This window comes from Macaca thibetana, chromosome X (genome assembly GCF_024542745.1).
Source record: "Macaca thibetana thibetana isolate TM-01 chromosome X, ASM2454274v1, whole genome shotgun sequence".
Classification (NCBI taxonomy): Eukaryota; Metazoa; Chordata; class Mammalia; order Primates; family Cercopithecidae; genus Macaca; species Macaca thibetana.
Genome location: NC_065598.1, coordinates 106718781 through 106736958, shown reverse-complemented (window position 1 = coordinate 106736958; position 18178 = coordinate 106718781). Strand labels below are relative to the sequence as shown.

General features: G+C 36.7%; 1 protein-coding gene across 11 annotated transcripts in view; it reads right to left on the bottom strand.

Moving 5' to 3' along the window:
• The window catches only part of PAK3 (p21 (RAC1) activated kinase 3), a 291282-nt gene that overhangs the window by 58084 nt on the left and 215020 nt on the right, over nucleotides 1–18178 (bottom strand). For all 11 annotated transcript variants that reach the window (XM_050776548.1, XM_050776541.1, XM_050776543.1 and 8 more), the window contains 3 exons: nucleotides 16045–16082; nucleotides 6952–7083; nucleotides 6273–6438 (listed from right to left, as the gene is read on the bottom strand). In XM_050776548.1, the coding sequence (XP_050632505.1) occupies nucleotides 6273–6438; nucleotides 6952–7083; nucleotides 16045–16082 (336 nt within the window). The remainder of the gene's footprint in view (nucleotides 1–6272; nucleotides 6439–6951; nucleotides 7084–16044; nucleotides 16083–18178) is intronic.

Sequence of the window (18178 nt, the reverse complement as noted above, 5' to 3'; positions counted from 1 at the left end):
ATTACTTGATAGCTCCCTAACACCTACAGACGAAAGCCAAAACTCCTTGGCAATGCAAGGTTCCTAATCTGGCTCCCGCTTCATTCTCTTCTCATCATTTACCACTTCCTCACTAGAACTTCATGCTCTGAGCATAACAAACTAATGGTAGCGCATGATCAGCTCCTGCTTAAAAGTTCAGTTTCCTCTCCTACAACGCCAGTGTCACCATATACCATCAATTCTTTATTCAAGTAACACCGAATAAGTCAGAGTTCCCAGACATATGCCTTCAAGTCTTCTTTACATGCCATTCGCTGCCTGAAATGTCCTTCCCATATTTTCTCTGTGGCAAGTTCCTAGTCATGCTTCAAAACTTTGTTTAGATGTTGCCTCTTCTAGGAAGCTTTCTCTGATCCCTTTGAATAATTAACAGCTTCACTTTTCTATGCTACTACTGTATCTTCTCTCTCTCTCTGGCCCTTGCTCTCTCTCTCTCTGTACTTAATATATCAGATGTCTATATCTATCTATTTGGAACTTTGACTTGCAAGAATTAGAACTGAAGGGTTCCATAATCATCTGGCATCCATTCAATGTTGTATCTATGGCTAGAAATATACCTGATATACATGATAGGAATTCCACAGTTCTTCCTGGTTCACTTAAGGTCTTGGTCACAATGTAACACTTGTGCTGAGTTACTCTCTGTACTAAGCAGTCATCTGCATAGGTTCCTTTGTGTGTGCATGGTATTTGATATCGCCTTTTAGACTATGTCTTAAGGACAAGGAGCCATGTCTTATTCATCTCTGTATCTTCAGTGCCTCCTCATACAATGCCATGTGTAGAATATATTGAATACTCAATGAATATTTTCCAAATTACAGTAAAATACAATTAGTTATTTCCGTTTGTAAATGCCCCATGGTTTAAGGCAAGGGTTGGAGAATATATTTTACTTGAGCTGTATCTATAGAATGCCACCAATTTAGCAATTTCTGAGTTGGCCTTTTATTTTTCAACTTGTCTAAAAGATTTCTATATAACTGAGAGCCATCCTTATTCAAATTAGCTATTAATGGGCAAGGGCCTGGACTTTTTTATTTTAATGAAATGATTTTAAAGTCATTTGAAGCCATAATTTTATTAAGCAGTTTATAGTCTTCTAAAAGTTTTACTATTAAGTTGCTAAGCAAACTTTTTTCCATATAGAAAAAGCAAGTAAGCTTCAGCCCAAGTCACTTTCTGAATTATAACCCATTCCAATTGGTGGAGTTCAGTTAATGTGGCTTTATGGTAATAAATTATTCAACCTTTATTTCCATGTTATGCAGGGGAAAGAAAACTGGAAATAAATCCTTTCACAAGGATTACCAAAAGACAACCATTTTGATGAGGTTCCACTTCTGAACTTAACTGCTATTCAAATAAAATGGTGTCTCCACACCCATTGCCCTTCACAGCAGAGTGTGTGCTGCCATCTACTGATGTTAGGTAAGTATACTAGAGGCCTTGTTTACCATTCTCAATCACAAAACCTGTTTTTAAAGTTATCTTTTCCATTAGTTATTATAATTTGCTTTTGTAAATTATGATAGATAAAAAACACTGTGACACAGTAGGGAGAAAGTTTTTAAAAATCAGCAAATCAAAATCAAAAGAAAAAAAAGCAATACCAGAACAATTTCCTACCAGAACTTCCTAAATAAGAAAGAAACTATTCATTTTAAAGTACAGGTTTTAAGAACACTAAATACTTGCATTTGAAAATAGCATTTATGGTTTCAGTTCAGTGACAGAAAAGCCCATCAATATATTTTCTGACTAAGTGAACTCCCACCATTAAAAGATTATCCTTTTAGCAAAATGAAGATTTTGATTTCTGAGAAAAAGTAAAATAATTATCTAAACTGATATCAGTTCTATATGAGGGTGAATTAGGAAAAAGGCTTTGAGTGAGGAATGCTGAGGGAGGCGCGAGGCAAGGAGTCGGTGATTGTGGGGCCCAGAGGAAGGAGATTGAAGACAAATTTCCTGTATTACACAACTTTACTGACAGTCACTGGCTTTTGAAATTTGTCACTAAAATGTGGGCGTTTCCTTTTTTATTATACTTTAAGTTTTGGGGTACATGTGCAGAACGTGCAGTTTTGTTACATAGGTATACACGTGCTATGGTGGTTTGCTGCACCCATCAACTTGTCATCTACATTAGGTATTTCTCCTAATGCTATCCCTCCCCTAGCCCCCCACACCCCGATCCCAGTGTGTGATGTTCCCCTCCCTGTGTCCATGTGTTCTCATTGCTCAACTCCCACTTATGAGTGAGAACATGCAGTGTTTGGTTTTCTGTTCTTGTTTCTTTATTTTTCAACAGATCGGGACAGACCACAATGAACAAGCCAGACCCAGGCTCTTTGTCTATGTAAAACCGAAAGATGACCTGTTCATTTCAGCCAATAATGATTCTTGGTCTGGCCACCACAATCAGTATCTGCATGGAAGATGAAGAATAGCTCTGTGGTCTAGGCTGCCCACCTCTTAGTAACCGGACCCCTGACACTGAAGGTGAGGATGGTTTAGTAGAGGCTGCCATCTACTCTTCATCATGCTTATGAGGTCCACTCTGGTATGGGATATTGGCCATCTTTCTACTTCCCTGTTTCCCTTTTTCCTCTCTTTTGCCTCTCAGCACAGGCTGCTCTACTTTTTCCCCAAGCTCCAATGGGGCCCTTGAATCCAAGATACTTGATGGCTTCTGTACAGTAATCATACATCTGGGATTACTCCTGGTTTCAATCATTCTGTCACACTGGTAAGACCCCATAACCCCATTTTTATGCTGAAAAATATGATTGCTCTCACTCTAAAAATAGCATAATAACAATTTTATACTACTGTTTATTGTGCTAGATGTCTTATCTACTTTAACTCATTTAGTCCTCACACAACCCCCATTATGTAGGTACAATTATTATCTCCATCTTTCAGATAAAGAAAATGATGTTTGGAGATGTTAAGTGACTTGACTAAGGACATACAGCTAGTATAAGTCTATGACTCAGACCCAGTGATGACTTATTTCAAAGCTTGACCCATTGTATTATATTATTAAGGCTTTATACTTATGTAGTAATAATTACCACTTACTGAGCCCCTATGATGTACCTGGTACTGTTGCTGGGGTTTTTATATTATCATTATCCCCACTTTTTAGATGAGAAAATGGAGGTCCAGAAAATTTAAATAACTGGCCCTAAGTGACACAGCTAATAGCAATGGGTCTGTGATTTAAATGTAGATCCTTCTGACTCCAATATCCGACCTCTTAACCATAGAATGAGCTCCTTAAAATCCATCCTATAGACAGAGTCTTGAAATGTAGTAATGGGTTAGGCTTGGTGGCTCCTGCCTGTAATCCCAGCACATTGGGAAGCTGAGGCAGGAGGACTGCTTGAGCTCAGGAGTTCAAGACCAGCCTGGGCAACACAGCAAGACCCCATATGTACAAAAAATAATAAAAAAAAAAATAGCCAGGCATGGTGGCGTATACTTAAAATTATAGCTACCTGGGAGGCTGAGGTGGATTGTTTGAGCCCACGAGGTCAAGTTTGCAGTGAGCTATGATTGTGCCAGTGTACTCCAGCCTGGGTAACAGAGCCAGACCTTATCTCTTACAAAAATGTAATTTCGTAAAAATGTAGTTATGATTCTTATCTCCATTTCACAGGTTAAAAATTGAGGCTCAGAGGAGTTAAGTCACTTGTCTGAAGTTATCCTTAGACAAAGGTGTAATGGCAAAGAGAAGGCACAGAGAGGGTAATGGTGGAACAGGATAGTCTGACTTTGTGGACTTTAGAGTATAGTTCACTGGATCTGCTTCATGAGAAGCACTGCTCCATTTCTCAGCAGGTTCACCCTGACAAAATCTACAAATTCAGTGTAAGGTTGGCAGTCACAGGTGGCCTGCTGGCTAGAGGGAAAATGACTGTCTCTATGCCCAAGCATGAAGTCCAGTAGAGAAAAAAAAAACCCACTTAATTCTTAATTAAAATGTATCAAATTAGCTTCCCCTTCTTCACCAAGTTGCTCAGTGTAGAGCAGAATAAACAACAAATAATAAGGACACAGCTCTAGCACGATTAGAGTTTACAAGCAAAACAAGATTTTGGTCCAAGAAAATAATGCTTGTTTCTCTGTCAACTAACTTAACAAAACTATACAAGCATTTTTGTTGTAATACATCCATTGAGATTTGAAACAGATACCAAATAACAGTCATTTTATTAAAGCAAGGCTGTTGGATTTTTAAAATCTGATATAATCACATAGGTCATGTCTACATATGCAAAATAAAGAAAAACATTGTGGCAATTGTCTGAATAATTGAACTTAAATTATTCCAGGCAATTCTTTCATTTCATTCTTCCTTTTTACAAAAATAGACAGTTGGGATATGCAGAAGCAAAGTAGGTAGGTAATGGAAAAGGTGAAAGCTTTGAAGGTAAACAGGTCTCAGTTCAAACTTTGGCTGTGCCACACATTAGTTTGGTGACTTGGTCAGTTAAGCTTTTTAAAGCTTACTTTCATTCACTGATCTGTAAAATGAGGATATTAGGATCAGCTGCAAGGAACTACTGTGAAACTATGATAATGTATGTAAAGTGGCCCACCCAGAAGGTGCCCAATAAATGAGAATTACTATTGCTGTTATTACAGCAAATGGTTAGTATCAGTGCTAGTGGCATATTTAATCCTGAATAGTAAAGTCAGCAAAAATCTAGCAATTGTAGTTCTGAGTGCTCACTGACAGCTGCAACTCCGACCTTTGCCTTTCCAAATGCATCTAACTCAAATGCCTCAATTTCAGTACTGTTGACATTTTGGACTGAATAATACTTTACTGTAAGGTGGACGGAGGGTAGCTGTCCTATGCACCGTAGGATGTTTAGAAGCATCCTTGGCCTCTACCCATTAGATGCTACTAGCAATCTCTGAATCAGGACAATAAAAATAGTCTTCAGACGTTGCTAAATGTCCTTGGGAGGGCAAAATCATCCTACCACCACCTCTGCAGAGCCTCCCTGTGGCCTATAGTGGGAATTACTCTCTTCCTTTTCTGAGGTCTTTTAAATAAAAATATACATGAAACGAGATTCTCTTATGCTGTAATTGTATCATATTATTAAATCGTATTTTCCAAAAAAGATTAAATTTCTTGATGACAGGAAAGTTTCATTCTGTTGTGTCCTGCAAAGTTTCTTGTATAGAACAGACAAGTAGGAACTCAGTAAAGACGTATTTGTTTACTTATTTTTTTCATTCATTCCCTCAACAAACATTTGCCGTATGCCTTTATGTAATAGGCATGAACTAGGAGTTGGACATGTAAGGAAAAAAGAGCACAGTCCCTGCTCTTAAGAATCTCACAGTGTAGTGAAGAAGTCAGACTAATATGGTTTGATATTTGCTCCAATAAAAGTGGTAAGGAAGAGACGCCCTTAACTTGGACTGGGAGAGACAAGCAACATTTTTCTGAGGAGGCAACTTTTGAGCTGAGTTTTGAAGGATGAGTAGGAGTTAGTCAAACTGGGGGTTGGAGGGGGAGGGTACTTATTGCTGATATCTAGCAATTTGTTAGAGGCTTTTATAGTATGAGTTTAATGAATATGCCTTACAAACCTTTGACTTTTCAGCAGATAATTCATTTTTTTTTTTTATCTTCTTGACCCAGAAAAGTAACTAGAAGGTAAGTGTTTTCTAAAATTGGGGCAACAAGTGTGTACACACAAGTATGTACATACTAATGACATTGTGGAAGGAAGCTACTAGCATTTGCTAGTTCTGTCTCTCCTGCCACAAAGAAATGCTTCTGAATTAAGGGAAAAAGCTATATTATTTGTTGTTACAAATTTTGATTGACTGTGTTGGGCTTTGAGGTTAACATATCTATCATCACTGATTAGTTGAGGGCCCTTGGGTTATGATCATAACACAGACTATTCTATCTCTTTTGAAGATGTAATATTAAAACTTGCTACTTAATTTGTCTTATCAATTTTCATCTCAATTGATTCCTTCAAGTAAAAATATTTAGTTCCTGTCAAATTAGGAGTGGAAGGAGAAAGTGTTCTGGCATATGCAGTGAGTCCCAAATTTTTCATCTCATGATTTTGGGAAGTCTGGAGTTCATATAAGCAGATTAAAACTTTCAAAGGATCAATTCCCATTTTAAATGGTTTACGAGAAACACTCCCATGAAGAAAGTAATCATGGCAAAAAGTACTCACTTAGCTTCTCTAAGATCTCCTCATCTGTCATCTTGGATTTTTTTCTTTGCCGATCTGTGTTCCTGTACAAAGTACTGGAATTGGCATTTTCAGCAGAGGGTGGTGTGACCTCTTTATTTGGTGCTGCAGGTGAAGCAATGGATTCAACCACAGAACGAGTGTAGATCTAAAAAAACAGAAAGTTCTACAATTAAAAGAGCAGGCCAAGGAAAGAGTGTGAAGTCAATTTATTGTAATATCAATGAATTTTTAAAGACAAGTGGTATTTTCTTAAAAAAAAAAAAAAAAAAAGGACTTTCAGTAGCTGAAAGTACAACACTATTGAAAGATCATGGGAGCTAGTCTTTGGATGTCCCTATACATGCCTTGCTAATTGTGGTCTGAGGACCTCTGTTTATGCAATTCTTCCTACCTGGTTCACATGGATTTCCTTCCTTATCTTCTCCAACATTTTTATTACTTAGCAGTTATGTATTGTTTGGTATTATTCTCTAATTGTTTAATGTGCTAATCTTGTATCCTCAAACAGCATCCTCAAAACCTTGGTCATATTTTATACTCTAGCTCTTGGAACATAAAAGATGCTTAATAGGTAGCAGTAGATTAACTATATTCTAACTCTATGACTATTCCAAAGGGCATCTTTTGAATCATTTGGAAATAGTCCTTTGTGACTTACTGATTTTGTATGCTCTGGTCTTGGTGCGATAACTGGTGGTGGCTCATTGTCATCTTCTTCTTCTTCCTCCTCTTCATCTTCTTCTTCAGACACAGGAGGGGCCAATGGAGGCTCAGATGCTGTTTTTGTACTCTTGTGACAAAAACAAAGTTTATAGATCAGGTATTAACTCCTTTGTTTTGTTTTTCTTCAGAAATAAAACAAAGGAAATGAAAATATTTAAGCATGTAGGGATAGGAGGAAACTACATCTTTCACAAATGATCAGAATCATCAACAATTTGGTGGCCAGGGCTTGCTCACCTGAATATAATCTCTGAACTTGTTCAGAGATAAATTCATGTCATGGCTTAAAGAACCATGAAGTGTATTTTTTAAAAAAATTTCTCATTGAGCTGAAAAACAGTGGACTATTATTCACTTAATATTTTAAAGTTCAATGTTTTTGAAATACATTAAAAATCAAACTAATTGCTCTTAGAGCCTTGATTCTATACTGGGAAGATTATCAATTTATTGATTGACAGTTTGTCCACTTGAAAAGAACTATTTTCTACCTAAGGATCAGAGCATGCATATGCATATTGTATTAATATAGCTCTGTAAATACTCTCTAAGAACAAGCAAGCCAATAAATGTCTCTTCCCTGTCCAGCCTCCTGGAAAGAAGCACTCAGAGAGTAATAGACATGAAGATCTAAAGAATACTCATCCACATGAATAATCACTCAATATTAACCATGAGTTAAATGGAGATTTTCGATGTTTTATAAACTGCAATAATACGACAGTATTGTGGTACAATAGCAATAATACCTAAGGACAGTTCTTGATCATTCATGTTAATACAGTGGTAAAATGGTTCCAATGTTTGATTTTGAAAGACCCATGGCCATGGTTCTCAAAGCTTGGTTCCCGGATCAGCATCATTAGTATCATTAAGGAACTTGTTAGAAATGCAAATTTTCAGGCTCCATCCAGACCTATGAATCAAAACTCTGGAAGTGGAGCCCAGTGATCTGTGTTATAACAAGCCTTCCAGGTGATCCTGATGCATGCTCAAGTTCAAAAACCATGAACTATGGCTCAGGTCTGCACTGTTTAATATGGCCACATAGCAACCAGCCACATAAGGCTACAGAACACTTAAAATGTGGCCAGCCTGAATTGAGATATGTTTCAAGTGTAAATTACATCCCAGATATTGTATACTTAATATAAAAAAATTGTAAAATGTTAGATTAATATTTCTTATATTGATTATATGTTGAAATGCTGGTATTTTGAATATATTGGCTTAATATATTATTACAATTTATTTCACCTATTTTTTACTTTTTAATATGTGGTTACTAGAAAATTTAAAGTTATGAATATAGTTTATATTTCTGTTGGACAGTGCTATTATAGGTGTTTTTTTGTTTGTTTTTGGTTTGTTTTTGTGTATTTATTTTGTTTTTGTTTATGCCACTGGGTATACTGGCCTAACATAATCCGACAATGAATTTTCATTCTTTGAGGACAAAGCTCCTGAGGCAGTTACAGGCAGCCTGTTAATAGACCATTACATCAAAGGACCTCAATCATGATTAAAAACTCAATATGGCTTTTCTACAATCATGTATAAACATATGGTGAAGTAATAAGGTGTAATCATACATCTGAAAGGAGCCAGAAAGACTTATCAATTGTGAGAAGAAAGACAACCTAGAATTTATAAACAAGCATTTGAAAGAATATTTTATTGCCCTGATATAGATGCTAAGTGGTTTATAGATTGAAGTTTGTATGTTTACTGAACATTGGTTTTCTTGTTTATGCAGCTATATTGATTCTTAATTTAGCCATAACAACTGGGCTATTACATTGTATAGTTATGTGGATAGCAACATCTGTTAAAGACATTAAGTTTCCAGGTTTTTAAAAAAATCACTTTCTTCTTGCAAAACACTAATTCTTCAGGGGACTTCAGTGGGCACAGGGAGAAACGGGCTTTGGGTTATTGAAATTTGCTTTGATATTATGTTCCAGAAAGTTTTGCCCTATCTTATACCAGCCGGTTTCAGGAATGTACCTAATCACTGTTTCTTTGTAGAAGGGTGGAAGCTGAGTACTTTTTTATATGGCAAATGGTGCTATTTTATCCATTAGGCAATATGAACCTTGCCCAGGGTTGATAAGTTTTACGTGGGCCTATGAAAGTGTTTGCCATCAGAAATAAATCATCAGCTCCAAAAAGCCAGAAGAAAACTATAAAGTCAAAATTAGTTAATGTCTGATTAAATGTCTGTTAAGTATAACAATATGCCAACTTAACTAGTCTCTTATGTCTAGCATTTATAGAAATTTCATTATATTAAATATAAATTGTAGGTTAGATTTTCATATTTAGCAATAATTCTTGAATATTTACAATGATTTAACAAGAAATTATACCTAATCATACATTTTAAAAGTTACTTGTAAGAAATAATTTCAAAATTAATATTTCAAAAATAATTTCAAAAATTTATAGCAAAAATATAAAGTGAAGTATGGGGGCCCTTTAATATGTTTAAAGCAATGCATGATGTGACCTCTACAAGTGAGAGTATATACAGTCTATTAGGCTCTAAAAACAGCCCTAGAGGCAAAAAGAATGATTCAAAGTCTAGTCTTCTTGGTCCAAACCTTAAACTGGTACAAAGACCAGTCAATGTCTGCTGGGCAAGGGGCAAGCTTACACATTTCAAGTCTTAATATTTCACTAGATAAGATCCACCTGCAAGATTTCACTGACTGTTAACATTCATTACTATCTTCACAGCTAATCTCCAATGGAAGCCATTCCCCATCTCCAAGGATAGACTTAAGGGACTATTAGAAAACCTGAAGGTTTGTAGGAAAAGAAAAAGACAGATATTTCTGTTTACTTTGGACCAAACACTATCCTGCCATATTGGTTGGTTGACTTGGAAGAATGTATGGCATTGAGTGGATAGTATGTTTTGAATTATGGTTGGGCCAGAGAGCGTTAAAACCCCAGCAATCCACCAAGGATACCAATCTTCGGTACTGAGAACTGAAATTAACAATTTCTGCCCGTGTTAAAAAATACTGGGATCGGGCATACTTTACTATCACCGTGTAAACAGTACTGGGACTGGGCATATTTCATTTTCCCTGTGTTAGGCAATATCCAGACAGACATACTTTAATGTTCTTATATTAAACAATACTGAGAATAAGTAAAAATAACATAGCTTCTTACTTTAGGAAATACTTGTTTCTAGAAGATACCGTGAACCAACTGATTTGCTCATCGAGACTAACAGCTTGCTCACTAAAACTTGCTTCAAGCCCCTTCCTTTGCTATATTCACCAATACAAAGCTATTTTATCATAAACACTGCACAATGTTAACCCATTCCTCACCTTGCAAGACCTGCTTTAAAATCAAACAGTCTAAGCCCTAACACCCTATAAATAATCCCTTCTGACATCTCCTTCTTAAGACACTAAGACTTTATCAAAGTAATGCTTTTATGTCACTCTAATTTTAATAAACATAGCTTTACTTAGAGGTTTTCTGGGTGATCATTTTTGGAGTCAATGGTGCAATGTTTCCATACTCTTCATTCCAGGCTGAGAATTACTGTATCTAAAACTTCTAAACTTATAGAAATATAGATAGATGGATAACAAGTAAGGAATATTTTTGTCATCAAATTAGATATTTTTGACACTCTAATTTTGCCAGACATTGGGGCAGGGAATATAGTTCTTTGTTTTGTTTTGCTTTTTGAGATGGAGTTTCGCCACTGTTGCCCAGGCTGTGGTGCAATGGCACGATCTCTGTTCACTGCAACCTCCACCTCCTGGATTCAAGCAATTCTCCTGCCTCAGCCTCCCAAGGAGCTGGGATTACAGGCATGTGCCATTATGCCCAGCTAATTTTGTATTTTTAGTAGAGATGGGGTTTCTCCACGTTGGTCTGGCTGGTCTCGAACTCCTGACCTCAGGTGATCCACCCGCCTCGGCCTCCCAAAGTGCCGGGATTACAGATGTGAGCCACCGCGCCTGGCTGGGAATGTAGTTCTTAACCTGAGTTGGGTCCCAGACTCTTAGGGTTTGGTCTATCTCCCCAGAAAAATACAGGTAGACACATTCTTTTACATATAACTTCAACAGTTCATAGATCTGAAGCCCACCCATGAACTCCAAGTTCTGAACATTGCTTTAGAGAATACACCAGCTAGAGTATGTACACACCAGTAGAGAGCCTTAGGAAATTCCCTTTTCTCTGAGCTTAATTTTTCAAGGCCAAAGAACTTAGAGGTAAGGAACTTAGAGGCTTTAGACAATATAAAATGTTGTTTGGGGGCCACTTCTGGTGATTGTTTAGAATGTAGATTTTAGGTTTCTACTCCAGATCTACTCTGGAAGTGGAGCCCTGGAATCCTCAATTTAACAGAATCCCCAGGAAATTCTGATGCACACTGAAGTAAAGGAATTAAACTACGTTAAAAAAAAAATTAGCCAGTACTGCAAATCACAAAAGAGCAATCTGTCAACTGCACACCCAGTTGCTCTAAGCACAGATAATGGCACATTCAATATGACAACACAATAATGACATATTATTGCTGTTACCTTCCACTTGGAATACTAACTTAGGATTCTAAATATGTCATTTTATTTTCAACAGTACAACAAAAATATGAAATTTTAAAATTAGCCTCAAATTAAAGAGTAGGGGCCTGAACAGTATTTGAAATTGAATACACTAATATCAAAGAAGCTAATACAAATAAGCAGTAAAGCAGGTGTTATATGACTATGACATCTCTCCCTGAGTTCAATATTAATTACAGAATCATGAGTTTAAAACATTTAGAGAATACAACATTGCTTCTGTTTTAATTCTCACCCAGGCTACTAAAGGATGCAAAACTTGTGATCAGTTCAGGCTATGTCTACAAGGGTTTGTCAGACCCATTAAATTAGATTTTGTAGACAGCCAGATCTATTGGGAGTTTTTATGATGCAAAAAGACATACACATTGCGAAGCATACTCTCTTCTAAAACTATAAGGAAAACATAAGGTGCAGTTATCCATTCCTAAGGAACTGAGTCCCACTGAAGTGATTCAAATAGAATGTCGGGGTCCAATTCAGTTCATTCAATCAATAGAAACCTAGCCTTCATCAAGCCATCAATCCATTATCTTCACCTGAAAGTCCTGCCAGCCCTTCAAACTCAAACTGTCTAATAAGGAACTCAGCATCTTCCCACAGAAATCGGCTTCTCCTCAAAGACAGCATCATTATCTTTTTACCCACCAGCTATCAGTTTAAGCCTGCGTTCATCTTTGACCTCGCTCTTCCCTCCAACATCCAATTAATAATCTAAATACCTCTAGAAATTGAATGTAATCTTCCCATTCCTGCCGTTACTACCTCATTTCTGGCTCTGATTACCTGGATGCTTGCAATATTCTCCCTACTAGTGTCCCTTCATCCAGTCTCACCATTTGTCCTTAATTCATTCTGGACATTTGCTGTCAGATTACTCTTCCCAAGGTCTAAGTGTTAATCACTTAACCCTCCTGCTCCAAAACACTTCAAAAGCTTCCCACTGAATACTGGAAAGCCAGATTCCTTGGAATACCATTTAAGGGCCTGTATGATTCGGTTCCACCTTAACCTTCAAGACTTATTTCCTGATTCCCTTTCTTGCATCTCAGTCTTCATTCAACCCCATATTCTTTGTTTCCTTGCTCTACTCACCAACATACCCTTTCTTATGCTTTTCTTTTTACTTAAAATGCCCTTCCCATCTTCACAGATCGAAATCTCATCTGACCTTTAAGATCTAGCTCAAATGCCAACTTTTATATGAAGCATTTTCTAACTTAACATTCAACAAATACATACCAAGTATCTATTTGGTACCAGACACTGAGCTTCAGCCCTTGGAGACAAGGGCCTGCTTCCCTTTCCCTCCCCAGTTAAAACAATCTACTTTCTTTGAAATCTCATAGCATGTCGACATATTTTATGACATGTAATACTATCCATATTGTTGGGTTTTTTTTTTTGAGACAGGGTTTTGCTCTGTCACTCAGGCTGGAGTCCAGTGACAGAATCAAGGCTCACTGCAGCCTCCACCTCCAGGGCTCAAGTGATCCTCCCACCTCAGCCTCCAAAGTAGTTGGGACTACAGGTGTGCACCAACATGCCCAGGTAATTTTTGTATTATTTGTAGAGACAGGGTTTTACCATGTTACCCAGTTTGCTCTCCTAGGCTCAAGAATCTGTCCACCTGAACCTCCCACAGTGCTGGGATTACAGGCATGAGCCACTGTACTCGGCCACTATCCATATTGTTTTGTACTTCTTTATGTCCATGTTTACCTTCCCCTACCAGCCTGATAGCCAAACTTCCTAGAGCTTATAAGGAGACAGTTGGTAAATATATGTTAAATAGGTAAATATCTATTTGTTTTATCTCCAGACAGTGAGATCATCATTTTTTTCTAACTTAATGGAATATTTTAGCCATAATATAGACTTCGTTTTAATTCTACAAGCAAAACCAATAGAACCAATCTCAAAAGAAACAGTTAATATCTCAGGAGAAAACAAAACCAATACACAGGCTATCCCAGAAAGTTGGTGTTTCAAATAACCGACCAACCTAAAAAAAAAAAAAGTATTTTTTTTTTTTTTGCCAGAATACCCAGTCAAGATTGCACAAGCATGACATTAATGAAATCAAAGCAGGTAAAGTATGTGTTATCATGGAGGGTTGTCATTTTTGTCCTTCTCATTTTCCTATTGCCTCCCTTCACATGTTGTTTTCATTGTGGCCCAGGAAGCTATCATGGCAAAGATGGAGGAAAAGAGGAAATGGCCAGTCAGATGAGAAGGCCATATTCTGTTCTGTTTTGGGGAATCCGAGCAAAGCGCAAGTACAAGTTTCATGTGTGAAAAGAGTGAGTTTTTCCTCTTTTGTCATGTAAAAATAACAGTAGTTTACATTTAATAAATACATATTATGTGCTAGGTACTATACTAAGTACTTTATATGCATTATCACATTTAATATTCACACAAGACCTAGGAGGTAAGTACTATTATTATTCCCTCTTAAAGCTGAGGAAAGAAGCTCAGAGAAGCTAAGCTACTTTCCCAATGTCACATACTTAGTAAATAGCGAAATCAGATTAAATACCTACATCCAGAGCCTACACTCTTTCTTTTTTCATTTTATTCTTAATTGTAGTAAAATATATATAACATAAAATTTACCATCTTAACCATTTTTAGGTATACATTTCAGTACTGTTGAGGATATTGTTGTATAATGATCAAAGCCATTCATCTCCATAACTCTTTTCATCTTGTAAAACTGAAACTCTGTACCATTAAACAACTCCCCACTCCCCCTGCTCCCAGCTCCTGGCAACTAGTATTCTACTTTCTGTCTCTATGAATTTGACTCCTTTAGGTACCTCGTATATGTGGAATCATATAGTATATACCCTTTTGTGACTGGCTTATTTCATTTAGCATAATGTTTTCCTGGTTCATCCATGTTGTAACATGTGTCAGAATTGTCTTCTTTTTAAGGCTTAATAATATTCTACTGTTTATACATACCATCTTTTGTTTACCCCTTCATCTGTTGATGGACACTTGGGTTGCTTCCACCATTTGCCTAGGGTGAATATTGCTGCAATGAACGTGGGTGTATAAATATCTCTTGGAGATCCTGCATTCAATTATGGGTATATACCCAGAAGTGGAATAGCTAGATCATATGGTTAATACCATCTTTAATTTTTGAGAAGCTGACATAACATTTCAGAACCTTTACTCTTTACAACTAAAGAAGATCTACTGGTGTCATACTGGCTACCTAGGGTTATGTCAAGCAGACATCTGTCCACTATAAAAGGCATTTGTCTGCTATAAAAGGAAGAAGAATCAGCTTGGCCATCCATGACTGTTTGAATAAATGGTTAGGAGATTTTCAGTAATGCAAATTATTTCACCCCTAAAAAAGCAAATGAGGCAGGAAGTAATTTCTATCAGAATATCTGAGATCATTTTCTGTCTAAAGTGTTCAAATACTCTTTCAGATACTATAGCACTTTCAACAACTAGGTTACTTATTTTCTAGTCACTTCTCTGATAAAAATTATCTATGTGACTTTGGAGAAAGTCACTTCCCTCACTGTACCTCGGTTTGTTGGAACAAGTGACATACAAAACTTATACTGTTATAACCTTAGAGAAGCTATTTAATGTCTCAAAACCTCAGTTTCCTCATCTGTAAAATGGGGACAATGGTGAGACTTACTTAATTGGGCTGTAGGAAAGATTAAGTACTTATAAAAATAAAATTATCTTACAGTTTGTATTGTAAGTGTACACTGTAGGTGTTGAGAGAAATTTTTATTAACATGATTATTATTCTCAAAGTTCTACATGTAAGAGAAACGGAAACATTGTTCACATAAAAACCCTGTACAAGAATGTTCCCAGTAGCTTTATTTGTAATAGCTAGCAACTGAAAATTTTCTAGAGAGACTTCGATGTATGAATGGTTAAACAAACAGTGGTACAATCATACCGTGGAATACTCAGAGATAAAAAGGAACACAAATTATTGATATACACAATAACTTGGATTAATCTTAAAAGAATTAAACTGAGTAAAAAAAGCCAATCCCCAAAAGTCACATGCTGTATTATTTCATTTACATGAAATGTCCAGAAAGCCAAATCCATAAAGGCAGAATCTATATTAGTTCTTGCCTGTGACTAGGGTGGGGTGAGTGGAGTTAACTGTAAGCCGGTACGAAGGATTTTACTGGGGTGATGGACATGTTCTAAAACTCAGCTGTGGTGATGGTAGCACAGGTATATATATTTACCAAAACTCACTGAACTGTTTACCTGAAAATAGGTGAATTTTATATAACTGAATTATACCTTAAAACTGTTTTTAAAAGACTCTATATCTAAAACCTGGATCTATGCAGTTATATTCTCTTGAATCTTTGGAAACACCCATCATGTGAAACAGTTTTCAATTTTTCACTTACCGAAGGATGGGCTGCTATGTATCCATGTGCACTTTTATCTGAAAAGTGAGAATAGAGAGGTTACTTTTGTTTCACAAAGACTGTTTCATTCAGAGACCACACCAGAAAAATAAAAATGAAAAATCTGCATGATTTCAACTAGAAGGAAATGTTCCAATTTAGTATTAACTAGATATTATGACTAACGACATAGCTTTTCTTAAAATAGCTCACACCATTACATCCTCACCATATTCTTACTAGGTCATTTTACAGACATTAATGAAGGCCTCTGGTGAATCTCATTTATATGGAAGAATGACAAGATTACCTACTCTTAACTGATATGATTCTATACATCTATAGTAGTCCCCCTTATCTGAAGTTTCACTTTTTGTGGTTTCAGCTACCTGTGGTCAACTGTGATTCAAAAATATTAAATCAAAAATTGCAGAAATAACCAATTCATGAGTTTCAAACTGCATGCCATTCTGAGTATGATAAAATATCATGCTGTCCTGCTCCATTCCACCTGAAACATGAATCATCCCTTTGTCCAGTGTACCCACTCTGTTTACACTACCAGCCTACTAGTCACTTAATAGCCAGTTTGGTTATCAGAACAACTGTGGAGCTATCACAGTGCCTGTAGTCATATACCCCTTATTTTACTTCATAATGGCCCCAAAGAGCAAAAGTAGTGATGCTGGCATATTGTTATAATTGTTCTATTTTATTATTAGTTATTGTTGTTTATCTCTTACTGTGCTTAATTTATAACTTTATCATAGGTAAGCAGGTATAGACAAAAAACATGGTATACATAAGGTTCAGTACTATCCATGGTTCCAGGCATCCACTGGAGGTCTTAGAACATATTCCACGTGAGTAAGTGGGGAACTACTCTATATCTAGGATTTTTCCCACTTTCCTCTTTCCCTACCTCCTTTCCATTCCTTCTTTCCACCTTCCTGTGCTATCTCCATCTTCTCCTCCTCTTCTCCTGTGCAATTAGTCAGTCCCAATACCAAAGCATTCAGAAAACCTATGATGAGGTACACTCAGCCTTCAGTACAGTACAACTATACAGTTTTAATATAGTTGTCAGGATTTCATCTTTGTAAGTTGAGAGAAATTTGGCATATAAAACTAAGTGTTAAACAGCAGTGGCTATTTGGAGTAAAGAACAAACTCTGATACTCTAAAGTGTATTCATGGTTACAGTGAAATGATTTCTTGAATACATTTTCAGTTCTGGTTGCCTATGGGTCTAACTTGGAGCACAGCTCTTGATTTTCTCACATGAAACATTTTTTGATATGTCACCAGGATCTCTTAGATATTTTATTCTATGTGGAAGCTTAAATATAGTAAAAAGTTTTCCTTGATGGCTTTCTTTTTAGGTTTTCAACACTGAATAACAGCAGTTAAGCAATCTTCTCATTTTAAGAAAGTCCAGTTTAGCAGTTTGGGCTTTGATATTTGATATGGCCAAATCAGACACTCTTCCCCTTCCAAGGGTATCCTTGGATCATTCTCAAAGAAACTTAAAGCCTGCTTATACTAAATCCAGTGCCAAGAGGTAGGGGCTCTTTATAGCTGGAGTACTAATGATAATACTCCCTTCATTCTTTAGATGTTAAATAATAAGTTAATAAATTATTGTAGAGAGAGAACTCAAATCATCTATCTCAAAATGTGAAAGTATTATTTGGTATATATATTTCAGTTGCTGATATGGCTTGCCTGTGTCCCCACCCAAATCTCAACTTGAATTCTATCTCCCAGAATTCCCAAGTGTTGTGGGAGGGACCCAGTGGGAGGTAATTGAATCATGGGGGCCGGTCTCACAAGATCTGATGGGTTTATCACGGGTTTCTGCTTTTTGATTCTTTCTCATTTTCTCTTGCTGCTGCCATGTAAGAAATGCCTTTTGCCTCCCACCATGCTTCTGAGGCCTTCCCAGCCATGTGGAACTGTAAGTCCAATTAAACCTCTTTTTATTCCCAGTCTTAGGTATGTCTTTATCAGCAGCCGGAAAATGGACTAATACAGTAAATTGGTACCAGTAGAGTGGGGCGTTGCTAAAAAGATACCCAATAATGTGGAAGTGACTTTGGAACTGGGTAACAGGCAGAGATTGGAACAGTTTGAA